We start from the raw sequence: 24741 nt of genomic DNA, 5'->3' as shown, positions 1-24741 counted from the left end.
GTGTGAGAGGTGTGCACATTAGGGGTGATGAAGATTTAAGTACCTGTGCTGATTTGGTACCTTGAGTGATGATGGGTCTGGGGAGTGGGGCAAGCTGAAGAAGCAGTGGGCAGATCAGCGAGGAGCAGAGGAAAGTAGCAGCAGTGGAAATGAGACTGCAGTCAGCAAAGCAGAAAACGGACTGGGCTCTCATGTGGCCCTAAAAGCAGTGTGCTTTCTGAACAACCTTCCGTCCTGGGCTTTAGTATCATAACATCATAATTTGGTTTACAAATGAGCATATCACTTCTAAGTGTATGGAAATACTCTATAGCATTAACACAAGGGAATCCTTGATATTTGAAAATGCCTATTCACTGGGAAGAGCCTGAGACTTTCCACCTACACTGTTTGCTTTTCTTCTCTTCCTCTCCACCTCCTGCATTTTGCTGCATTTATGAGTGGTTTCACCCTCCTACTAGGTAGTAAAACACCCAGTGCCCATTTGCTCAATGGAAGTCAAGTGCCTTTGACACATCCCAAAATTCTATTGTTGCTGCAAACAACAAAGAATGGCAACAAAAGCTAAAACGACAGTATTTACTTAAATTTTGTTTTGGTTTCCTAGATAAGTAGATTTTAAACCTCTTGAAAATGACCCACAGTAAGAAATACACTTTATATTGCCACCTACAACACACAGGGAAACGTGTATGTATATAAATGAAACAAAGGTTACATGAAATAATACCTGGCTGTATTAAGGGCAATGCATGCATTCTGATATTTTCTATTCTACTCCAGCTCCTTTACAAACAAATTGGAGTGATGCACTAGGGTAACTTTATGATCCACCCATTAGTTGAAAGTTAAAATTTGAAAATCACTATCCAGACCTAGAGTATAAGACCAAATCTATAGACGTAGAGGAACTCCTTTAAAAAATGAAGGTGAGGAAGGGTAGGGAAGCTCTGGGGACTGCAGGTACTCTTTCTCCTCCACTGACAGCTCCAGAAAAGCCCACCCTAAGGGTGGAATCAAGAAGACCAGCATGGAGGTGATTGCAGGCTGAAAGAGCCCAGTGAAAAGGTACAAGTCATTAAAAAAAAAAAAAAATGTCCTGGCTACAGGAGCACTGAAATAATGTAACTCAAGAATCCCTCTAAGAATTTTTGATGACCCACATTACCACCAAGGATTATTCACAAGGAAGTCATTGTTAGAAAACTGATTTGATCTGAACCTGATTCAGAATGTGTATAAACTGTGTGCGCATGTGTGGAGGGGTATTTTTAAAACAGGCCAAGGGACAGTAGCTGTTACATTCACGGAATTTCCAGTCATTAGGTTGACCTCAGGGCAGGAGAGTGTTTCAGGGAGTGTGTATTGAATCATAATTGAGCCCTCAGCTGCACTGAGGCCAGTGGGCTACATCTTGTATGTTTTTCTGCATTTACTTTAAAGAACATGTTCTAACTTAAATCCCTATTACATCACCCTCCCACCAAGAAACTTCTCTTTGGGGTCTGCACAGTTCAGAAGCAATATTAATCCTCAGTTTTCTTGCAAACCACTCAGAGGCTTCAGTTATCCAGCTCAGTGCTCACAAAGAAAAATGCAGACACAGACATGACAAGTGCACTACCCATTTTTTCTCATGCAGTTACAGCTCCAAGTTGCACAATTCCAAGCCTTTCTACAGACATACAATTTCACCAGTCACAGCCACTGTTTGCCTCTACCATTAACGTCTCTTATCAAAATCTTCAGAATACTATTTTTGGGGGACAAAAGAGCACGGCTGAAGGAGTACACTCCATTCTTAGTGCTAGGCTGCTCAGCTGGGAAAAAGGGGTCACCACTGAAAACTAGATGCTCCATTTCCCCGCAATCACAGATGGACCCACTACTAACCACCCATATGCACTTTGTCAGAATGAACCCTAACATGCACATCAGTCCAAATGTCTTATGCTAAATGGGCACTGTCACCAACAAATATGGATGAAATGGGTTACTGGGGGGAGAAAATTAAATTTCCTTTGGCCATTCTCAATAAGGGTAGGATTTCCATCTATCTAGTGTGGCAGAAATATGAAAGAGAATCAAACCAGTGATTTTCAAGGTCACTTCTGAGCTGTTAGACAGTGATCTGAGAATGACATGAAAATTATGTTTTAGCACATGCAGTGTCTGAACACATGCTGGGGGTCTCTGAACTAAAATAAGTGTTCTGAGTTTTTATCCCCATTCCAAGAGTGTCCTCAGCCAACTCCTGACATTGGACCCTGAGGCCTCCCGGTGCCAGTGTAGGTCTCAGTCTCCACCTGAATGTCGCTGCTTCCTACTGTGTGCAACCCCTGGCAAGGGGTTAGGGCATGCTGCTGCCACTAAATCTCATCTCAAAAAAATGCAAAAGGTACCAGTTCAAGATGCTTTCCCATCTTAATCAACCTAACATTCCCTTAACTGGTTTAGAATATGTCACCAAAAAAGGGCAGGTAGAATCAGCTTCTAGCAAATGGTGAAGCTGACAATCTTCCTCCTCATCATATTCCCCAATCACATCTACCAGGCCATAAAGAATTACAGACCCAGTACCAGTTTGCTGAATGGATAGGGGTCCAGACAGTCAGGAAACCACCACTGTAAGAAGTCAATGCAAAAGTGGAAATCAAACATGACTGCATAGAAAACAATGAGATTTTGGCCATGGTTCCCAGGACCTAACTGGCCATCAGGCACGGACCTCCAGAATTTCTATAAAGAGGCTGAGTGGTGTAACTGGCTGAAAGGGGATGCATTGGATTTTCACTTTTTTTTTTTTTTTTTTTTACTATGACCTAGAGTAAGAAATTTATCTACCTAATCAGTACACACACAAATACAAATGCATACAGATGAAACAAGTTTCATGAAACAATAGTTACCCTTATAATACTTATGTTGTCGTACACTTTGATATTTTCTACTAATTCTATTACAGTAAAAATAAAAGATTTGGTCATGACCCACTAAATTGATTTCATGACCCAGTAGAGGGTGGAGAGCAGCAATTGGGGGAAAAAATGGTACAAAAAGCCTTGTCTTGAAGCTGTGCTCTAGTCATAGTTAGACTGTTTATATACTTGGGGTAGCTTGAGGAGACTTAGAGATTAGGGAGGCCTAAAGTCTTAGGGATGTTTAGTTTGAGAATAACAGAGAAAAATGAAGAAATCAGTGACCTTTTTAACTAGGCCCCCTCTACCTCCTAACATTGTATTTTTCAGAGAAAGGGGAGCTGGAAAGACAGGGTCCCTAATGGAGGACCAGGATGGCATATTACACAAAAAGTCAGAAAAATACCAAAAGCAAAGAGCAAGAGCAAAAATGGTTTGGGTACTTGAAAATAAAGTACAAGATTTAAATTTCTCCATACAAAACTCTTGAGCCGGAAAATATGATTACATCACAAATGGCCTAAAATATGACCCAAAGCCAAACTGTAGTTATAATAATCTTTCTTCCTGAAATGATGGTTCCCTTATGACTCAAGAAAAAAATAATAATTAAGAAATAAAATGGCTGTGTTTTTCTTCTATTATTATTTTGAAACTGCACCAAGATTAATTCACTAAGTTCAGTTTTTTGAATCATCTCAGGCTAAAAATGTATAGGTTTATCTCCACATTTAAAAAAATAATTACATCTATATCTGGATAGGCTAACAATCTTAATGTATACACAGCTAAATATAGAAAGGCCATATTTAAATGGGTATCTTTTACTTCTTTGTCTTTCCTTAGAAAAATAACTTCACGCAGTTTGTGTGAGACAATTTTGCCCAACTATAAGCTAATGTAAGTATTTTGAGCACTTTTAAAGTAGACTAGGCTAAGCTTTGGGGAGACAAAAGTTAAAACTTGGAAAAATGAAACTAAAATTCTAGCAACAGGAAGGGAAACCAGTACACAAATATGAAGGGTTTATAAGAAAGAAATACCATGGGCAAGTCAAGAGTTAGTTATAATGAAAAACAAAACTTGCAGCACATACCTCATAACCATTTGCTCTCCATTTCTTCAGGTCATTGATTCATTTACCACAGAAACATCAACTGGCAGACACTGAGGAAAGTGATGTGTGATGGTAGAAAGTACATGGGTCCAGCCAGGGATCTTATGTTATTTCAATGGCTTTTATTTAAAGTCTTCTATAGAAAAAATTACTTATCAAATGTGTTTTAAATGGTTGAGTAAGCAGAGCTTTAGAAATAGATTTAGCAAATTCGACTGCATCTCATAATGGATTAGCAAGGCATCAGTTTAATATGATTGGTTAATTAAGCAGAACAAGTATAATGTCTTGGGTTGAATAAAATCCAGTATTTTTTATTCATCAAACCCCAATCACTTCTCATGAATATAATTTAACATCATCTCCTCATCTATTTCCTCTATCTCCTTATCCCTTTTCCAGCCTACACTTCCACCCCAACACAACCTGAATTCTGAAAGGAAAGAACAGCATATTTAAGCTGGAAAGAATGTTCAAGCTTAACATTACTCCGAAAGTCAAAACAAGCATCTCCAGACTCCCAGGACAGTGTTGTATTTTCCACCATGCTGCCTCCTCTAGCACGTACAAAGTTCAATTCATGATTATAAATGCACACTCAGTTTAGGCTGTCCTTGATTTACAGTAATGTGAGATTCAATGCTGACTACTGTCAAGATGGAGAAATCTATGAATAAAAACACATTTCAACAGCAAATAGGAATTAGCTTTTTTTTACTTGTCATCGATACAGGTAGTGCATAGACAGTCCTTGACTTATGATGGTTCAACTTAAGGTTTTTAACTTTACAATGGTGCAAAAGTGATACACATCAAGTAAAAATGGTACTTCTAGTACCCAAAGAACCATTACGGTTTTCACTCTCAATACAGTATTCAATAAATTACATGAAATATTCAACACTGTATTATAAAACAGGCTTTGTGTTAAACAATTTTGCCCAACTATAACATAAGCTAATGTAAGTGTTTTAAGCACTTTTAAGGTAGGGTAGGCTAAGCTTTGATGTTCAGTAGGTTATGTGTGTTAAATGCATTTTTTACTTATGATGTTTTCAACTTATGATGGGTTTATCAGGACATAGCCCCCTTGTAAGTTGAGGAGCATCTGTATATAATCATATACTACATGATGCCAGGTTTGCCTGATACATTCCAACGTGGCAAATTATGGGCCAAGGGGGGAAAAATGATTGTTCAGCAAAGAAAACACCAATAACTTATGGAACCAAAAAAGTGCCTTGCCAGAATCTAAATGGCAACTTCAAGAAATGAGTCTCACACTTGAAATGGACTTTAGTTTACTACAGAGTGGGCTATGTTGTTCCCACACTGTGCTAATCAAGAATCCAGGAAGAGGTGCCAGACCCTTACGGAGTGTGTGGGTAAGAGAAAAGAGGGAAGTGCACTTAGAAATGGGTTATGCTAGGTGGCCAAATCTCTTCAGCCCCCAAAGAAGGAATATAGTTTTGGATGTGGTTCTCTTGGCGAACTTGGAATCAGGGATCTGAACTCTCAGGAGATCTGAGAGGATATAAGTAGGCTTTTTCAATCCTGCACCTTTCCCAACATTAACGAAATGAATTTTCACTGAACTATCACCCCCACCCTATCTCATCATGCTCTCTGCATCTAAAAGGCTCCCCCTCTCTGCCTTCCCCTGGTTAATCCTCACTCAACAATCACTCCTTCTGGCAAGCCTTGGTGTGGGTCACACATACCTCCTTGAGCTTCCACAGCAGAAGATGGAGCCCTGTCATAAAATCTGTCCCTCTGTTCTGCAAGTGTCTGTCACTAGGCTGCCTCCCTGGCTGGACTGTGAGGTCCTCCAGGTCAGTGGAGGTGTCTAATTCATCTACATCTCCCCACCACCAAACATCGGGTCTGCTACATATTAGACAATTGCTGAATGCACAGACATATATGAGTGATCCAACTATTATTCCCTTACTTTCAAAAAGCAAAGTCATTTTTAATGCAGTCGTGACATTCATAATAAATGCCACACAAAAATTAGAAAACTTTTAATATTTCTTAAACAAAATAAGAACAAAAGGATCAGGCAAAAGGTTTTTAATGAAGACAAAGGTTTATTTACTTACATATATTCAAATCAAGCAAAATACTGAGGTACCCATCTTCACTGGAATGACAACTCACCCCATAAGCTTATCCAGCTGCAAAAGCAGCATAAATGTTACATTCCCTTTAATTTGCTAACCTAAAATTAAGTCAGGTTCTTGTCCACATTGATTTGTTAGACAAAATCAAACCAACCCCGTAATACTTTGTACTTTTGTTTGGACTCTGCCATGCTGATTTGTCTTGTCATACTTGCTTAGATGATCTAAACATTTAGAAACAAGTCTAAAGTCTGGTGATTTATTCCTTTCTATGTGGTGCTACCACTCCTTCAGTACTCAGCTTCAGGAAGACAATGTACATTATTAAATTATTTGACAATGACAAAGTGAACTAGGAGGCTTCCACACACACATTTTTAATGGGATTTGTTGTTTGAGATTACTCCTGCTTGTCCATTCAGATGAAAAGTGCCTGTTTATGAAATGAGCCAGAGAAGTCTGACAGATTTAATACCTAATATCAGCTCAGGGAAAGGGATGGAAGCTAACTTCAAAGGTCAGGTGAATATTTTGTTGAAACATCAGGAGATCCAGTTACGGTAAATAAATATTTACAGACTACCTGGGGAGAACAATGTACAGTGCTCTATGTAAGATATTAATGAAAACTTTCTTTCATTAAGGTTTTCGTCATTTTATTTTTAATCACAACATCCCCTTGATAAGGGGAATGAACACTACCACATATCCAGATCTCTAGCCAGAAGATGAGGCTATCTGAAGTGGTTACAGATTTTAATAACAAAAAAAAAAACCCATAAAAAATAACTAGCACATATTTTTTAAACATGCATCTCCAAATGTATATTGAGATTCATAACATGCTATAATAATTTACTTATGACACAAAGGCAGTGGAAGGTAAATGTGTTTGTTCAAAACTCTTAAGTAGATTTTTCTGTGCTTGTGGTTTATATGAATGGATGGATACTTACCGTTACTATAATAAAAACTAGTTTTGAAAAAAATGTGAGCTTAATAAGAATTCAAATACATGCAAAAGCAATTTTCCAGCATATCTGAATTACAAGGGATCCAGCCCTGCCTTCTTAGTCTTGTAATAATTCGCTAATGTTACTAAGAATCTCTGTGGAAAGCTCATTTTCAGCTAATAGTATCTATTAGAAGTCACTCCCTGCTCATTTTGTTCTTTATTTTCAAGGCTTTCAAGATCAACTATACAGGAACAGATTATATTATTGGATGTATCCCAGTCTCCAGAACACATCAGTTTCCAAATGTTATTGCCAAGGCCATGTATAACAGAAGAGGTGAAAAAGAAACATCCTGAAAAGGAGCAGTTGTTCTACCTAGTTGGAGGTGACTGACGATTTATCAAGAACTCTTAATCTGCTGCCACGTGAAAAGCCTTCAGCACATTCATATTCCATATTGGTGAGAGTAAGAGTAATTTCTAATAATGGTTTCAGGCAGTTTTCTCACTTGAAACTAAACAGAAATTTGAAGAAATGTGTGCATTTAAAAAAGCAATCATCCACTCTCCTGGTAAATAAGACACAATTATGCACAAACTGTGCCTAGGCAGTTTAGGGAGGTTATGTAAATGATTGAATTATTATTTTTTAACTAACATGAAAAGAACCTACTCTCATTTATGAGAGAAAGGAAGTAAAATGATTCACTTAGTTAACATCCAAGTTAGATTGTATATCGTTAATGTGTAAAATGAGATTCAGGTAGTTATTCTATACTGATTTAATGTTCTGTTAGGATTAACCACAACTGGCAATAAGCACTTCAAGCAAAAATGACCTTCACATTTTCATAAAAGCCTCATTTCTGCAACTTATTAACTATGTGTGACTTTGGACCAGTTACTTAACCTCAGTTACCTGAGTCTCCACTTCTTTATATTTTAAAACAGCCAATACTATTACCATCTTTTAAGATTTACACACACGCTCAAAGACTTGGTATTTGTTAGCTATTGCTATTAGACATGATCTTGATGTTCACCTTGCCTCTGGGATCAACATAATTACATTTTTTATTCTCTGGTTAGGAAAAAGCATAATTATGTTCATATTTTCTATTGGATACCCAAAGTATGTAGGTCCTAATAGTCAAGTGCCCTAATAGAAGGGGAACGTCTACCCAAATATACATTGCCCACTCATTAATTTATGTCCCCATTCCCCCACTTGATGCCTAATTCTACTTTGGGGATTTATTACCTTCTGCTAAGCATTGACTTGTCCCTAAAGAGGTCCCTAAAATGCTAATGCTCAGGGAAAGAATAATTAAAGCTATTATCACTTTGTGAGAATGCGTTTGCATGGTTTTTCTCCTAGAATATTCCCACATACCAATACTTGGTACCTGGGAAAGGATAAAATTGCTCTTAAAAAGGGACAAAGGGCACAGGATACATTTCACAATTTTGCTTAAGTAAGCTTTGTCGGTTAATTGTTTATTAGGTACTAAAAACCTTCTAGAAAGAAACTCAAGAAAATGGTATTATTAGTAGTTGCCTCTAAGGAGGGGAACTGAATAGCCAGGTGCAAGAGTGGGGGTGGAGGGCAAGACCTATTTTCACTGCATATCCTCTTGTACTTGTTAAATATGGTTCTGTAGGCATGTATTATCTATACAAAAGCCTTATTTTAAATAATTTTTTAAAACAATAACATTTTTTTAAAAAACTCAATCCTCACACCCTGTCACTTACCCTACTTCAGCTTTTAGATAATTTGTTTACAGTACTTTGACATTTAGCAGTTGACTTTTTTCCCTAAAAAGTAAGTTGGATTCGTTTAAAATATGATAGGCTTCTCAAGGCTGATTTGTCTTCAAAGTATTAAATATATTAAAATTACTCATAGTTCTGAAGACACAGAGTTATTAGGCAACTAACATTATTTCCTGACTTTCTGTATACACAATTTCTTTCACTAAAACTTAAGCTTCCTGCACACAGGGCCTGTGTTTAATTAATCTTTCAAGGCCACATTGAAGCAAACACTGAGCTTTCACAGGAACACTTTCTTGAATTCCAAGGAAGAAAAGTCATTAAATATAGCATGATGTTTTGATTAGGAAGGAACTTCTCAAGATTTTTATAAAAACAAACACACAAAAACAACAACAATAAGAGGCAAAGACAGGAACAGAGAAAGGAAGAGAGAAACAGTTATAAACCACCTACATTCATAATAAAAACTTTTGGGACTCTACTGATTGGGAATGCTTGCAAAATACCAAATATGTCATAAGGAGGGAGACCTAAGGTTGACCTGAAATCATGGAGACATTTACTCAACAAAATATTTGCTGCATGCCTACTGTGTGCAAGGCCCTGGGGATAAAATGTTGAACAATGAAGACATGATCTCTGTTCTGACAGTTTACATAATAATGGGGGATACAGAAAGGTAAACAGGCAATTGTATGGTATGATAAATATAAAAAGAAAACTATACAGGGTTTTAGGAGCTTATAAAGAAAAAACAATTCCATGCTTGGGAAGGTCATGTCTAATATCACAGTAGGGGGGACTAGAGCTCTGGAGTCCTCCAAACCTGAGTTCAAAACCTAGTATTACTGGCTCTACTCTATAATTTTGGTCAATTTATTCTGTTTCATCAACTTTAAAATAAGAATAATGCTAGCTTTGAGCTCAAAGAGTTGATGTGAACATTAATGAAATGCATGTCATAAATCTGGCACAGTGTGTGGTCAATGGCAAGCATTCAATAAATATTAGCTAAAAATGTTGAAACCACCTTTACAAATTGATAAAGGGAACAAGGCAAGAACTGTGGTAAGGGCCTAGCTAAAAATAAGGCACAAGCCTAGCTAAAAATATGATAATAATTAGCCATTATACCTCTGTTTGCTTCTCTATAATTGCCACTCTGGAGGCACATAGCTGGTGGTCATAAAGATTCTTAGCTTTCTCCATAGATAACATAAACTCTTTGAAACCTAAGAGTAGTTTCTGAGATATCTTTCAGGTCCTGCATTCCAGTGGCCCATATGGAGAAACCGACTCAACTGGTCTTGTGACCCCACCCAAGAACCTGGTCAGCAAAGAAGACAATTTCCACAACTCTATGGTTCTGCCCAAACACAGCCAATTAGCAGACTCAATTGCCTACGACAAACTGTCTTTAAAAACCCTGTCTCCCAAATTCTCGGAGAGATGGATTTGAGAAATTTCTCCCATCTCCCTGCTTAGTACTATGTGGAATAAACTCTTTCTCTGTTGTAAAACATGCTGTCTCAGATATTGGCTTCCTCTTGGGCAGCGGGCAAACAAACCTGGTTGGGCGGCAACAATATTAATGATAACAGTAAGCTGAGAACTGAAGCATGAGTAGGAACAGTCAAATAAAAGGGAGGATGAGCGTCCCAGACAAAGGAAAAACGTATATCCAGAAAAGCAGTAGTAAGGTCAGCTTGAGTGTAAGAACCTGGCTTGAGCCAAGTGTTGGGGGTGCTTGGGGTGGGGTCAGAGATGAAGGTGAAGCTGGAAAGGCAAGCAGAGTCCAGCTCAATGAGTTTATCTAAGCACAAAGGGAACTCCTCAAGAATTTTAGTCAATGGAGAGACAGGATCAGATTTGAGTTTTTAAGAGATCAGCTTGGCTACAGTGTGGAAATAGAACGGACAATGAGACTGGAGGCAAGATCAGTGGTGACAATTTTAAAATAATTCCTTGGCTGCTGTGGATTTTCAGTTAGGAAGGCAGGTATCACATGAAAAAAATGTATACCAATTCAAAGCGGGCCTTGAAGTAACTGCCAGCTTGTCTGTATTAGCATTTCATTCATTCATTCATTCACTCAACAAGCATTAGCACCTACCAAGGCAGAGAGCTGGTGCTGTGAGAGATGTCAAAGAACATTGCCCTGCCTGGCCCTGCTCTACAGAAGCCTTCCATCCAATACAGACTGCCCGATACCTTTACCTGCCTAGAAGGTCTATTATCCTGGTGACCCAGATCAGGTAAAAAAAAAAAAAAAATGGCAAAGGTGCTTTTGGGAGAGACCGCACACCAGCAGGAGGCCCAAGCTGGGAGGCAGAATCACAGAATAGATTAGGATATAACCTAAGGCTTGAAGATGACTCCCCTTCACCCCAGGAAAGGGAAATGTGACTACATCAGTGTATAGATGACTTCTTATTAAAGGGGTAAATCTTCCATGACCCACTGCTAAGTGAAGAGTCAACATTCATTAAATGTCCTGTCCTATGGGTTTGAGGTAGATTAATAAATTTATTACAATAACTTTTTGATATAGCTATTATTATGCCCATCTTATAGATGAGAAAACTTAGGCAAAAGATACTTCCCCAAAAGTTGCAGAATTAGGAAGTGGTGGAGCTGAGATCTGGTCTAATGTTCTTATCCACTATACTGTGTGACTTCTGGCAGTGGGCTGTTATCAGAATGAAGCCAATTTAAAATGTATACCTCAAAATCTAGGCAGAGGAGAAAGATCACTGCTCACTTAGGCATCAGGAAGGCCAAAATTTGGAAGGCTTTATTAAAGGAATAAAATGAAATGGACAAATAAATGTGGCAACAGTCACTTGAGAGGAAGTCTGACTACCTCCACCAAACGAGTACCATTTGAAAGGGTATTTAAAACCTATTTTACTCTTTTAAGTACAAACCACAGCTCTGCCACATGGCCTAGAACACATTCAAAAGGATTCAAATGGCGTTACAATTCTTATCAGTTTAAAAGAGCGGGGATCTCACAGACTCAAAAATGGAGAGGTGTGGCAAAGGAGATCAAAGGTCTGAGAGAATGAGACCTGTTACCCTTTGAGTTTTCTGCTAATGGAGAGTGAAAAAAGCTGATTATTTCACCAAGAAACACATGGAATAGACTTATTCTCTCTGACCATGTAGGATTCCATTAACCAAGTAGTGGAGCGTGTGTAGAATACGCATATTTTAATCATAAGCTCTATGAGGCATTTCCAATGTGAAGTGAATAAACACAAAATAAAAAAATTCCTAAACCTCCAGATATAAAAGAAACTACTAGCTTCTTGCAATGCCACTCGATGCCAATAGCAACGGAGAGTCTTGAGCCTGGGCTCTTCACTAGCAATGAGAAGAATCCCATGCCAGATGGCATTTTAATTTCCAATATCGCTCTATTTGTCTCTCCCCACTAACCTACATTGTGTTTAAAGCAATTACAGCCATTTTCACACGCTGCAATATTTTAAAGTAGTCACCATCCCTTGAGAACACGAAAAGCTCTCTTAATTGCTATGAGTTAAAAAATATAGAGAAAAATTATGGAATTTGTGGAACCAGAATTTCCAATGAAACACGCTTGCTGGCACACACACCCAACACCCCACGGAGGGTAAAGCTTTTCAAATCCAGCCCACTCATGTACACACTTAGCACAGCTCACCAGCAAAACACTTTCCTTCCATTCATTCACTCACTAGTCCCATTCTTTGGGACTCACTCGCCACCAATGAAAAGTAACTCGGGACGCCCCACGTCTGTGGGCACCAGCACCGGGTTCTGTCCTGCCTGCTCCAATGGCCAGGAAGGACCTAGGGGCTTCCGTGTCATGCCTGGCGCTGGCCCCTGGAGGGACACCCCGCCTCCACCTGCCCGCCTGGAGCGGCGCCCCACCCTGCCCCCACTGCAGGGAAACTCAGAGTTGCATTGTCTTTGCCGCTGTTTAATTTTTACAAATAAAAATGCTGCGAGATGGATTCCCCAGCCCACCCACCTGCCCGAGCCCGCACCACCACACTCAGTCGGCTCGTTTGGAAGGCTCCCGACAGCCGGAAGGTGTGAACAATGAACTTCTCTCTCTCCGACACGAACACGCACACACTCGCCCGCAATAGGAAGTTGTGAACTAGCCCAGGGGCCGGTTCCGCGATTTCCCGGGCAGGGCGGCCACGGGCGGCGGCCACGGGCGGCGGCCACGGGCGGCGGGGGGGGGGGGGGCGCGCGCGCGCCCCCGGCCGCGCCCCTCGCGTCGCCGGGCGGGCAGTTACCTCCTTCCTCCGGCTGGACGCCCCGGGTCGGGTGATGAGGGCCGTCTCCTCACACACCACGGCCACGTCCTCCACGAACACGCAGTCCGGGAGGCTCTCATCGGCCGGCAGCTCCACCACCTGCAGCCCCAGCTTGCTGCCCAGCACGCCCACGTAGAGCTGGTGCTGCCGCTCCGCCCGGGCGAAATCCACCTCCTCGCCCTTGCTGCTCCTCAGCGCTTGCTGGGCGAGGGACTCGGGCAGCGCCCGCACCACGGCGTGGGTGGCCCGGCCGAAGGCGGCAGCCTGGCAGAGCCCGGCCATGGCTCCTGGAGGTTTAGGGTGGAGGAGCGGCGGCGGCGGCGGGCGGAGGGCTCCTCCCGTGGGGCAGAGCGCGCCGAGCCTGCGAGCGCCCGGCGGCTCCACTTGGCAGCGGTGAGTGTGGTGCGGGAGCAGCCGGCTCGCGCCCGGAGCCCTGCCCGCGCCACTGAGCATGCCCAGAGCTCCCGGCGCGGCCCGCGCGCCCACTCCGGCGCTCGCGGGTTTGCTGCAGCCCAGGCGAGTTGTAGCTGCCCTTCCCGCGCTAGGAGTGGGGCTGGGGGCGGCGGCCGAGGAAGCTGCGAGGGCGAGAGGTGTGCGCAGGTGGGGGAACCTCGGCGAAAAGTCATCCCTACGGGGATATGACCGCACCTGTATTCTGCCGCAGGTGCACACCTCACACCGCCCCCAGCGCGGACTTGGAGAGCAGGCATTGGTCTGGACAGAGCAACTAGAGAGCTTCTTGGTCTTGTCTTGAACTTTTTTTTTTTTTTTTTTTGGAGACAAGAGTCTCACTCTGTTGCCCGGGCTAGAGTGCCATGGCGTCAGCCTAGCTCACAGCAACCTCAAATTCCTGGGCTCAAGTGATCATCCTGCCTCAGCCTCCCGAGTAGCTGGGACTACAGGCATGCGCCACCATGCCCGGCTAATTTTTTCTATTTTTAGTAGAGACGGGGTCTCACTCTTGCTCAGGCTGGTCTCAAACTCCTGAGCCCAAGCGGTCCTCCTGACTCGGCCTCCCGGAGTGCTAGAATTACAGGTGTGAGCCACCGCTCCCGACCTGTCTTGAACATTTTAAACCTCGCTTACTTACGAAGTCTCATCTACTTTTGAAGAGCTATAATGGTTAAAAAATTCTCCTTCATTTGAACTTAAATCCCACTGGTCCCAGTTCTGTTTTCTGGCTTTACCTAAAATACTCGTTGTTCCCCCCCCTCCCAAAAACAGCATTCACGTAACTGAAAACAGTTCCAGTATCTATGCTGCCTGACACCACCCTCCCACCCCCGATCCCGATCCCCTCCAGTCTTGGAGCCTGAACCACCAAAAAGTAGCTAGTGTTTGATTTCTAAATCCCTTCAACATTCTGGTCAGCTTCCTTTTGATACACGCCAATTTGCCTGTATCCTTTTTAAATCATGGTATCCGGAGAAGAAACAATTCTTCCTGTGTGATCTGACTAGCACAGACTACAGCAGCACCCTTGTTCCAGATGCTAGGCTTCTATTAACACTTGCCTAAGCCTGTATTCACTTTTTTAGCGGTCTAGTGCCAAGACCCAGGCTACAGCCTTCTTGCCAAAACTCTGATGCCAGATTTTAGGAAATGTGGATTTCTAGGAGTGTCTCTATCTGAGCATCCTAAAATGGTTGTCTCAACTGAGCCCAGAGGAGATGTGATCTGCCTTCTCTCCCCTCCCCCAAGGGTGACTTGAATTTACAAATGACATAGCGTTTCTCAGCTACGCAGATGAGGGGTCTTAAGTGAAGGATAGCTCTGACCCTGACACTGGGAAGTGGGACCAAAAGTGAAGAAACAAATCTTTAAGATCTATTAGGTTCTACTTCTAAAGCAAAACTCTTGGGGGACCCAAGCTGCCCTATTAGCATGAGTTTAGTATGAGAAATAATTTAATTGTGTCCTTATATGGCAGATTCCCACCATGTGCAGGTGAAAGTTGACCCATGTGCTTAGTTTGCCCAAGTTAAATATAATATATATTTATTTTCATTGTTATTTATTATTATTATATAGTACTTCTTTAACCCCCAGGTTAAATAAAACATTGGGCTTTGTTCGTGCCTTTACTGCTGGCTTTACCAGACACTGAGATTCCATCCACCTCCAACTGGCCACCACCTAGCAGCCTTCATTCATGCCTATGCCTTATTGGAACCTGAATACTTTGCCTGCCACTGAGTGTCCTGAGCCTAACTATGAGCAGGGCCCTATGTACCACTCTGAGCTCATGTCAGCCTGGCAACTGATTAAAACCTGAAAGTTTTCCCCTATAAATTGGTGTTAGCCATGCCTTTGCAATATTGAAATTAGGTAGCTGGCCTTTTAAAATCTAATTTTGTAGTTACCCCTATTAAATGTTAGCTGCTTCATTCCAACTTGTCTAGTTTTGGTTCTGTCATCTTGTGCATTATTTATTACTTCTAGTTTGTGCCATCTGAAATTTGATAAGCATGCCTTCTGTCTCCTCTAAGCAGTTGTCAAAATGTGTTAGAATGTGTATATTAGCAAAAAGACTAATAAAAACACCAAATCCAGTAAATTATAGTTTACATGCCTCTATGCTTCTGCAATGAAGGACTGTTTTTAGGAAAGTAGACTTTATCGAACTTAATACATTGATAAGTCATTTTCTCCATGAATATTTATTGAAAATTCCCAAGGCACAACACCGGGTTATGTACTTCAGAGTCACAAAAGAAGCATAAAGACATGATCCTTGACCTTGAAGAGCTTGCGATCTCACTAGGAAAACAAGACATCCAAAACTGGAGCTATGATAAGTGCACATGAGAGGTATAGATGGCATAGTGCCACAGGAGACTGAGGGAAAGAGATATCACTGTGGCTGATGGGAGTGAGAGAAGGCTGCTTGAAGGTAATTGGACTTGGTTTAGGCCTTGAATAATTTTGGGGACATGAATAATTGAAGGAGAGAATGAGAATTCAAAAGCCAGAGGCATGTTCAAGGGACAATAGGTAGATCAGCTCAATTCCCATATGCATTAGTTAAGGTAACTCACTATCTACTGTAATAAAATAACCCCAACGTGTATAATGGCAGAAAGCTGATAGAAGCTGATCTCTTGTTCGCTTAAAGTCTAACACAGATGTTCCCGATTGGTTCTTAACTCTTCTCAAAGCAATATCCAGGAATCCAGCCTTCTTCTGTTCTGTGGCTCCAGCTCTTCAACGTGTGACATCCCAAGTTCACCATGCTCACCTTCCTCAAGCTGAAAGAAACATACAGCACCACGTGTGAAAGTTTTAATGAGTCAGGCTTGGAAGGGATGCATATTACCTCTGCTCACATTCCTCTGGCTAGAATTCTGTCACACAGCTACAGTTAACCATGAGGAATGTCTGCTGTGGACCCAGAAAAAAAGAGGAAACAAGAGACTGGGGAAACAGCAGGTTTCTGCCCCAGAGAAGAGTGGGGAAAATGGGAAACAAAAGTATAAAGGTGGGTTAAGCTTTCATCACATGAGCAATAGAGAAATATATGGTGTGGAAATTAAGAGCATAGGTTCTAGAGCCAGACTGTGTTGGTGAAGGCTTGGCTCTACTATTTCCTTGTTACACAATCTTAGACATGTTACTTAAAAGCTCTTTGCCTCAGTTTCATCCTCATCTGTAAAATGAGAAATAATGAACCCATTATCATAGGATTATTATGAAGGTTAGTACTACAAAGTGCTTAGAATAGTAGCTAGAGCCTAGTAGGTGCTCAATAAATATTATCCACTGACAGGTTTTGAACAGAAGGCTTTGAACATGATTTCCTACCAAAGGCCAAACCACATATCCACATCCTCTGAATTATCAGAGTCATACAGGTATCCTAACGGTTTCCAGCAGAACTAGTGGCCTTCTTAGGTTGACAGACCAAATCTCACAAGTATAATTATAGATCCAACACATATGTATTGAACCCTTGCTACATGCCAGGTACTGTGCTAGGCCCTGGGGATGTAATTGTGAATGATAATGTAAGGCTGATGACCAAATTGCTTCTTTTGCTCTTTCATACATTTCAAGACCTTTATAACCAATTCACTGTTTAAATTCCCTCCATATAACACACATAGAGCTATTTCTATTCTCCTTATGAGATGCTGATCAACACAGTGGCAATTTGTCTTTTCCATTGATAATATACTTCTAGTGCCTGTATTTTAAGTCAATTTTATTAATAGATAGCAAGTATTTCAGTATTAAAACAGGCATTCATGCCTTACTTTCCTCTTACTCCATTGTAGCAGATACAAGATTTACTTTCATAGGGAATAGGTATTTGAGAGTATGGCTGGGAATCCTAAAAGAGAAGAAGGGTTCAAGGGTGTCCTTGTCTATCCCAAGTGTTAGAAATACTGGATCTAGTAAGTACTGTAAGTCTGCAGTGTGACACTAAGTCCTGAGTGTTTCAACATAAGAATCATGACAAAAAAGATTTACTGAGCAAGAAACCCATTGCTGCAGATTGCCTTTTACATCCAAGGAGGGAATGACATTTGGTTGAATGGACAGGCAGTGAGTTACAGATCAGGAGATGGTTCCAGGGTAACCAGGGCTCTGGTTCCTAAAGTCAAGACACATAGCATCCTAATCTCAGTTTCTTCAACTTTCATCTGCGATTTCATTCATTAGATAAATAGCTGCTAAGCACCTACAATGCATATGGGAGAGAAATACACAAAAACAGTGGATAAGGCATGGTTTTTGGATTCAGACAAACCTGAGTTTGATTCCTGGCCCACCTGCATTCTAGCTGTGTAACCTTGGTGTGACCCAGACCTATGCCCCACCATTGTATGCTCCAGAGGACTGACCTTCATGAACCGAGATCGCATTTTTGTTGGGTTTCGCCAATGGGATCCACTTACAGGAGATTGGAGGGAAAGAGGACAGAGAGGTTGGAGTATTTATTCCTTTGGCTCCCTTCCTGCTTTTCACGGTTCTGATGACAGCTGCATCCTTCTACAACAACCATAGCTTCTGCTGGTGGCCCCTCTTCTATGGTTCCAGCTCTCAGCTGAGTTCTGTTAATGCTGTTGTCTGCCATTATTCCATCTAGGGAAAGTATTGGCTTCCATTTCTGCTAGTCCCTGGGTGCCTCACTGTCCTTTGTTGGTTGTCTGTAACCTGCCCACACCTCTGAAAACATTCCCTTTGTTAAACATTCTCTTCAAAATTCTTTAAGTATGCCATTTGTTTTTTTTGTAGGGACTTAACTTGTAACTCAATTGTTATATATATGTGTGTATGTGCACATGTATACACACGCATTATCTTGAATTCATATTATACTACCTTGTTCTCAGAGTTGTGAGCCTGAAATGTGACAGCATTTACAAAGGGACTTAGCATTGCTCTTGGTACACAGAAGTATTCAATAATGATGGCCACTAATATTAATAGCCATTGCACTCTTGTGCTAGGCATTGTGATGAATACCAAAGTATCCATCTGCCTCTGAGTAAAATTCCCATTTCTACCAGTCAAAATACCCAAGTCCTTCAAATGAGATAACACATAAAGTGCCTACCATGGTGATGGGCACACTGTAAGCACTCAATAAGCGCTGTTGGCTCTTCAAAGCTCAGCCTTCTGTTCTCCCTACTTCCTCCCATGCAAACAGTACATCCATTTTCTGATTCTGTAACTCTTTCTATATTCCTCTCTTACACTGCTTATTACTTTCTCCTAGCACAGTGTAATAACCCATTGATGCCAGGGTCATCTACCTCATTCCAGCCACATTAGGGGCTAATGACATAATCAAGAGGTCCTGAAAAGTACAAAGTACTATGTAAATGTGCTGAACTTTAACAACAAATTTATGATGTATTATGGTGATATGCAGAGCTGACTGTGGCCCTGAACATTTATAATAACTTTTTTTTTAGTTTTTCAGAGCTTTTTGCAACATTACCTCTTCAGAAATATTTTTAATGACTATTTAATATTCAAATGCATGTTTGTGGAGGAAGAAATAGCCTGAGGAAAAAGACCTTTCAAACTTTTAGGAGATCTAAGTATAGAAGGAAAACACTTCTCTATAGTTAAAATTGTTATATATGTATATGCATGTTTGTGTACACACACACACACACACACACACACACACACAAACACACACACTACAGGGCTCTGATAAGTCCCCTTCATTTCCTGGTAAAATGAATTTGCTTCATTTCCTTATGAAAAACAATGAAATGTCAGTTTTGCAATACCAAGGAATCATGTGTTTGCCCTTGTGGTATTAATACACTAATTGTTTTAACATAGCACTGGTACACAGATGTCCCAGGAATCCTTCTTTACTTCAGTGATACTGCTCTCTCTTGGCTTCTTTCCTTCTGTCTGTTTGTCCCTCTGCTTCTGCTCCACTGCTTTTCCTCATTCGCCCTCCTGTGGGTAAGCTAATCTAAGCCCATGACTTCAAATACCATCTCAATGCCAGCAATGCCCAACCTTCATTTCTGGTCTTGTTCTGTCCAGGGCTGAGCTTCAGAACTGCCTAAAAGACATGCTTATTTGGCTGTCCCACAAGTACCCACAGTCAATATGCCCAAAGCAGAACTGATCGTGTTCTGCCCAGGGCTGCTCCTTCTCCTCTTCCAGTCCCTATCCCATTTGTACAGGTAGCTGCTCAAGTCAGTAATCTGAGTGTTAGCCTTCACTTTCTTCTTTGCTCCACATGAAATCAATCATCATGTTTTCACAGATCAATCTCCTTAAAATCGCTCAAATCCACCCATGTATCTCCATCCACCTTGCTACCACCTAGTCCAAAACATAATAAATGGTTTCCTAGATTACTGCAACCACCATCTTATCCAAAGTGGTCTTTCTAAACTACAAATCTGACTGCCACTCTCTTGTCTAAATCCTCCAGTGGCTTCCTAGTACCTTCAGAACAAAGTCCAGATGTCTTACTGTGGCCCACAAGACACCTCAACCCCATGATGTAGCCTCTGATATCTCTCCATCCTCATTCTGGTCACTTCCCCATCCTCTCTCTTACTTGGGACTCTGCATGGTATTCTATTTCCTGGAAGGTGCTTGACCCTGTCTCTGCTTGGGTGACTCCTAATCCTACTGTAAGATTCAACAAAGGCATCACCCCTTCCAAAAAGCTTTCCCCAGCCCCCCAGGCTGGATGAGATATACCTGTACCCCTATTTTCTTTCCTATCACAAAGCACTGTATTACTTGCTGGTCTGAGAAGCTCTTGTCAGACAGGTATATCTTTTTATTGCTGTGTCCTCAGTTCAAGTATTTAGAAAATATCTTAATCTAAGCAATGGATGGCATTACCCTCTCCCCTGATCTCGTCAGCCCACCTTCATAAGAATAGGTTTCAGTTTTTATAAAATAAGGTTATACCAGATACCAGGGCCCCTTCCAGCTCTGAATGTCTATGATTTTTTTGCCCCAAGTGTCTATTAATGGCTGTGGGATAGTTGAGAGTTCACACCTGGGTTTGAATCCTGGCTCATCACGGCTGTGTGATCTTCTACAACTTGCTTGCCCTTTCTGAGCCTCAGACTCTCATTTGAAAAACAGGGATAGTAATACCAATCTTACACAGTTATTATGAGGATTAAATGAAATTAACTTAGACAACATATGAAATATGTTCTCCTTCATCCTCCTGCTGATTAAGATGGCCCTTTGTTCAAATGCTGGCTCCACCAATTACTAGCTATACAATTCTGGTCACTTAACTTTATACACAGAGCTTCAGTTTTTTTCACTTGTGAAATGAAGTTGATCACCTACCTTACGGTGTTATAAAAATTAATGAGATGATCCATGTAAAGCTTTGCAGCATATAGTTGTACTAAGTGCTCAACAAATGTTAGCTACTTGTGTGATGATGAAGAAGAAGGAGGAAGAGGAAGAAAGAAGAAAATATGCAAAGCCTGGCAATCGTTGGCTTTCAATGAAAAGTTACTCCCTTCCCTCTTTCCCATTCCATTCATGGTTGGGAAAAGCTTCATTTACCCATTCCCAGGTCAAATTCCATTACAATATAATTGTTACCCAACTTCCCCTGCTGAATGGGAACCCTCTTGTGTTAAATTTTGGGGAGAATTTACTACATTTTAAGTAACTTAGGTTAATTCCATATGTTTCACAATGTACAGGCATAACTCTCAGAAATATAGATCACATCAAAAATGGTGTCAGATTATTTCCCCACATTTTTTTTCATGCCAGCACCATTATAAAATTATAGTGGGGGTCCTATACATTCGGACCTATGTCATGCATAAATGAAGGTGGGAAGAGATTGAAAGCTTCTAGTGGTTTCATGGAGAGGTTCTCACCTTCCCCATTACCTGAACTCTTACCTCTGAGGTGGTTGTTACATGTTTCTTTATTTCACCCTTCATCTGCTTTCTCCCCTGATTCATCTTTCCTCAGCTCCTCCTTATCATGCATTTGCTGTTATTACTCTTTGTTTCAGTTACTACTTATGCATAAAAACTACCCTAAAACCTAGTGGATTAAAACAATTATTTTGTTTTGGCCATGATTTGTGGATCAGGAATTTAGGAAGGGCTTGTCTAGGTGGTTCATCTCTGATGCCCACGGAGTCTGCTAGGGCAGCTGAAGCTGGAGGAATCACTTTCCTGCTGATTCCTCACTCACATCTCTGGTGCCTCCGTGTTCCTTGGTCTCTCCCTCTCTCTTTCTCTCTCTCTCTCTTCCTGTCCCTCCCCACATGAGTCTCTTCTTCCAGGGCTTCTTCATGTGGCTTGGGCTTCTCACAGAATGGTGATCTCAGAATAGTTTCCCTTCTTACTTGGTGGCTGATTTCCTAGAAGCGAGAAGTGGAGGCTGCCACGCCAATTGGGGGTTGTGCTCATAACTAGCATTCCTGCCATGCTGTATTGGTCAAAGCAGTCACAGGCCTGCCCCTCAAAGGGAGGGGAAATAGACACTGTCTCTTGATAGAAGCAGTGTCTGTCATTAATCAGTCACACTCTTATTCATCAAGTCCTATTATTATTCTGGTATAGTATTTAAATAATATTTTCAGAGAATTTGTCTTTCATTTTCTGAAGTTTTGCTAATTTTTTCTGAATTAAAATCAGTCCACACATACAGATTTATTTATACAACCAGCACTATTCACTGACTTGTGGTAGGTGCTAGTACTGTCTAGCAAAGAGATACCTGTTAATAAAACAATCATTAAATACTCACAAACTAAGTGCCATAAAAGAAAAGAACCGGGTGAGCATGTTATATATTAACGTAAACCCCATATGTCTGGGGAATATAGGAAGGCTTCCCTGAGGAGGTGACTTTTTGAGATAATAATTGAAAAGTGGTAGTTAACTAAGAGTGGAAAGAAAATGCCAAACTGAGAGAGCATGTGAACAAGGACACAGGTGAAAGGGGATTTGGTGTGTTTGAGGAAGAGAAAAATCCGTCGTATTACAACTGGAATGTCAGTTATATCGTTAACTTTATTTTAAGACTGAGGGTCAGCTCCTTGCTGAGAGCCCTAAAACTGGTAGGGGCTCCACAGATGTGTGCATCCCCAATGAGGGGAAGCTTGTCCATGATATGCCTGCCCTCAGGCTTCTTCCACAGCCTTTACAACTGTTAAGAGTGTCCTCTACAACCTATGACATCTTTTGTGAGAGTCATCCAGATTCAGAGAAATCAGCATCCGAAAATCTACCCAAGAAAACATTATCTACAAAAAATATAACACATCCTGGTTATGCAAGGGAGCAGAGTGTAGAATGTATTATAGAAAGTAGTTTAAATGTAAATCAAGATTAACTCCTGCAAAGATAATCTAACTCTTTAGAGATAATTTATGACTCACGCTACTATCTCCACTACACACACACACACACACACGTAAAAGAGCTAGAGGAAAATGGTAACCTGTGTTCATACAGATCACATTTGTAGCTACTTACTAAATTTTCCAGGGAATTTATTTAAACATTGCAACCATCAAATTAGTATATGCATCAATTAAAAAAGTGCTGTACAGATTGTCTACAATTTACCATACTAGTATATTTATGCTTTTATATCCCAGTATATGGGCTTCAATTCTATTTAGTTCTTAAGTTATTTTAATGTATTTACTATAATTGAAAAAAAATTAATTATACCATCTGCCAACTTCCAAAAGAAAAAAATTAGAAATGCTTTCAAAGAAAGAATTTTTCAAAACTATAGGGGAAAAACGGAAAGGAGGTTGCCTGGAAAAGCAAATGTTTTTCTGTGAGAATGCTGTGATAGATAAACCATTTTAGGGTGAAAATTTACAGGAATATTACATAGAAAAATCAGAATTACAATTTTATGTAAAACTTATGAGTTCCCATTAAAGACCATTGAATGCATCTTTAAGAAGAAAAGAGAGAGGTTTCAACTCTAATTTGTTTTTTGCCAACAATTCTTTCTGATATCTTAATTAATTTTAGGGATTACCCTTTCAGTTGTATCCTTTCTATTGTGACTTAGTTAATGTTTCTGGAACTTCACAATATTGTCTGCCTTGTTGTAATATTGTTCTGATCCTGATGAGAAATAGTCCTTGGCAGGTAAATGGGAGATGGGGAAGAGGCTGGGCATTGTCATGGAAGACTGATGAATGTTAATTGATAAAGAATGGGCTGTTAATGTTTTGGGGCATAGTTTTCAGTACATTACTGTATAATACTGTATTCTACATAATTCTATATTACTTTATAATATTTATTCTAAGAACTATAGTGAACTAATATGTCCCTTGGAATGCTTTTATTGCCTTTTAAAAGTTTAAACATAATTTTTATTTTACTTGACTTTGCATTTAGTTTTTAAAAGATTCATGATTTGATATAGCCCAAGAGGTACTAGCCGAAAAACTTAGTTAATAATCTGATATTATTTTTCCTCCCTCCTGTTTTTCTTTTATAAAGACACCAGAAGGAAATTAAATGCTTAATTAAATTAAACAGATTAGGTGAGTACTAATATTACCACGATCAGTGTTTGCATCACTAATTGCTTATTGAGTATTACGGGTGTTCACACAGTCTGAAAATAGAGTAGTTATGACCACAAATCAAAGCAGGCACTGTTAGTTCTAGATGTTGTAGCAATAGGCACTCTGGAGGTGGAGTCCCTGTAAGTATCATCAGAACACCAGGCAATTAAGTATTGCTAGGTTAATTTGCTGGACCCTGCCTTGATCACTTGAGGGTGAAAATGGTGCTTCCAGATTCCATCTGCTTGGCCCTGCTTGGGAGAGAGTCATGTTGGCCAGGCTAATCACATGTTCTGGAAGAGTTCATAAAGATCTGACTTAGGAATTTCCAGAAATGACTATACCCATCTTACACATATTGAAATCTAAGAAGATAAATTTCCTTGCAACAGTGTCCTCAAGCAGACATTCAATTACATTCAAATAGCACTTTGCTCTCATAGGAACAACTGTGAGCAATTAAAAGAGAAAACAGAACATATGATAGAACAGCTACTTCTTCAGAAG

At 40.6% G+C, this 24741-nt stretch overlaps 1 protein-coding gene across 1 annotated transcript in view; it reads right to left on the bottom strand.

Annotated features, from left to right (window-relative positions):
• DDAH1 (dimethylarginine dimethylaminohydrolase 1) overlaps positions 1-13656 on the bottom strand; it is a 129831-nt gene extending 116175 nt beyond the window's left edge. Inside the window, exon 1 of the mRNA XM_045547623.1 lies at positions 13185-13656. Within this exon, the coding sequence (XP_045403579.1) occupies positions 13185-13487 (303 nt within the window). The 5' untranslated portion in view covers positions 13488-13656. The remainder of the gene's footprint in view (positions 1-13184) is intronic.
• Positions 13657-24741: the final 11085 nt, after the last annotated feature.

Source organism: Lemur catta, chromosome 3 (genome assembly GCF_020740605.2).
Source record: "Lemur catta isolate mLemCat1 chromosome 3, mLemCat1.pri, whole genome shotgun sequence".
NCBI classification, from domain to species: Eukaryota; Metazoa; Chordata; class Mammalia; order Primates; family Lemuridae; genus Lemur; species Lemur catta.
The sequence above is the reverse complement of the archived record's forward strand: the minus strand, read 5'-3'. Positions and strand labels throughout refer to the sequence as shown.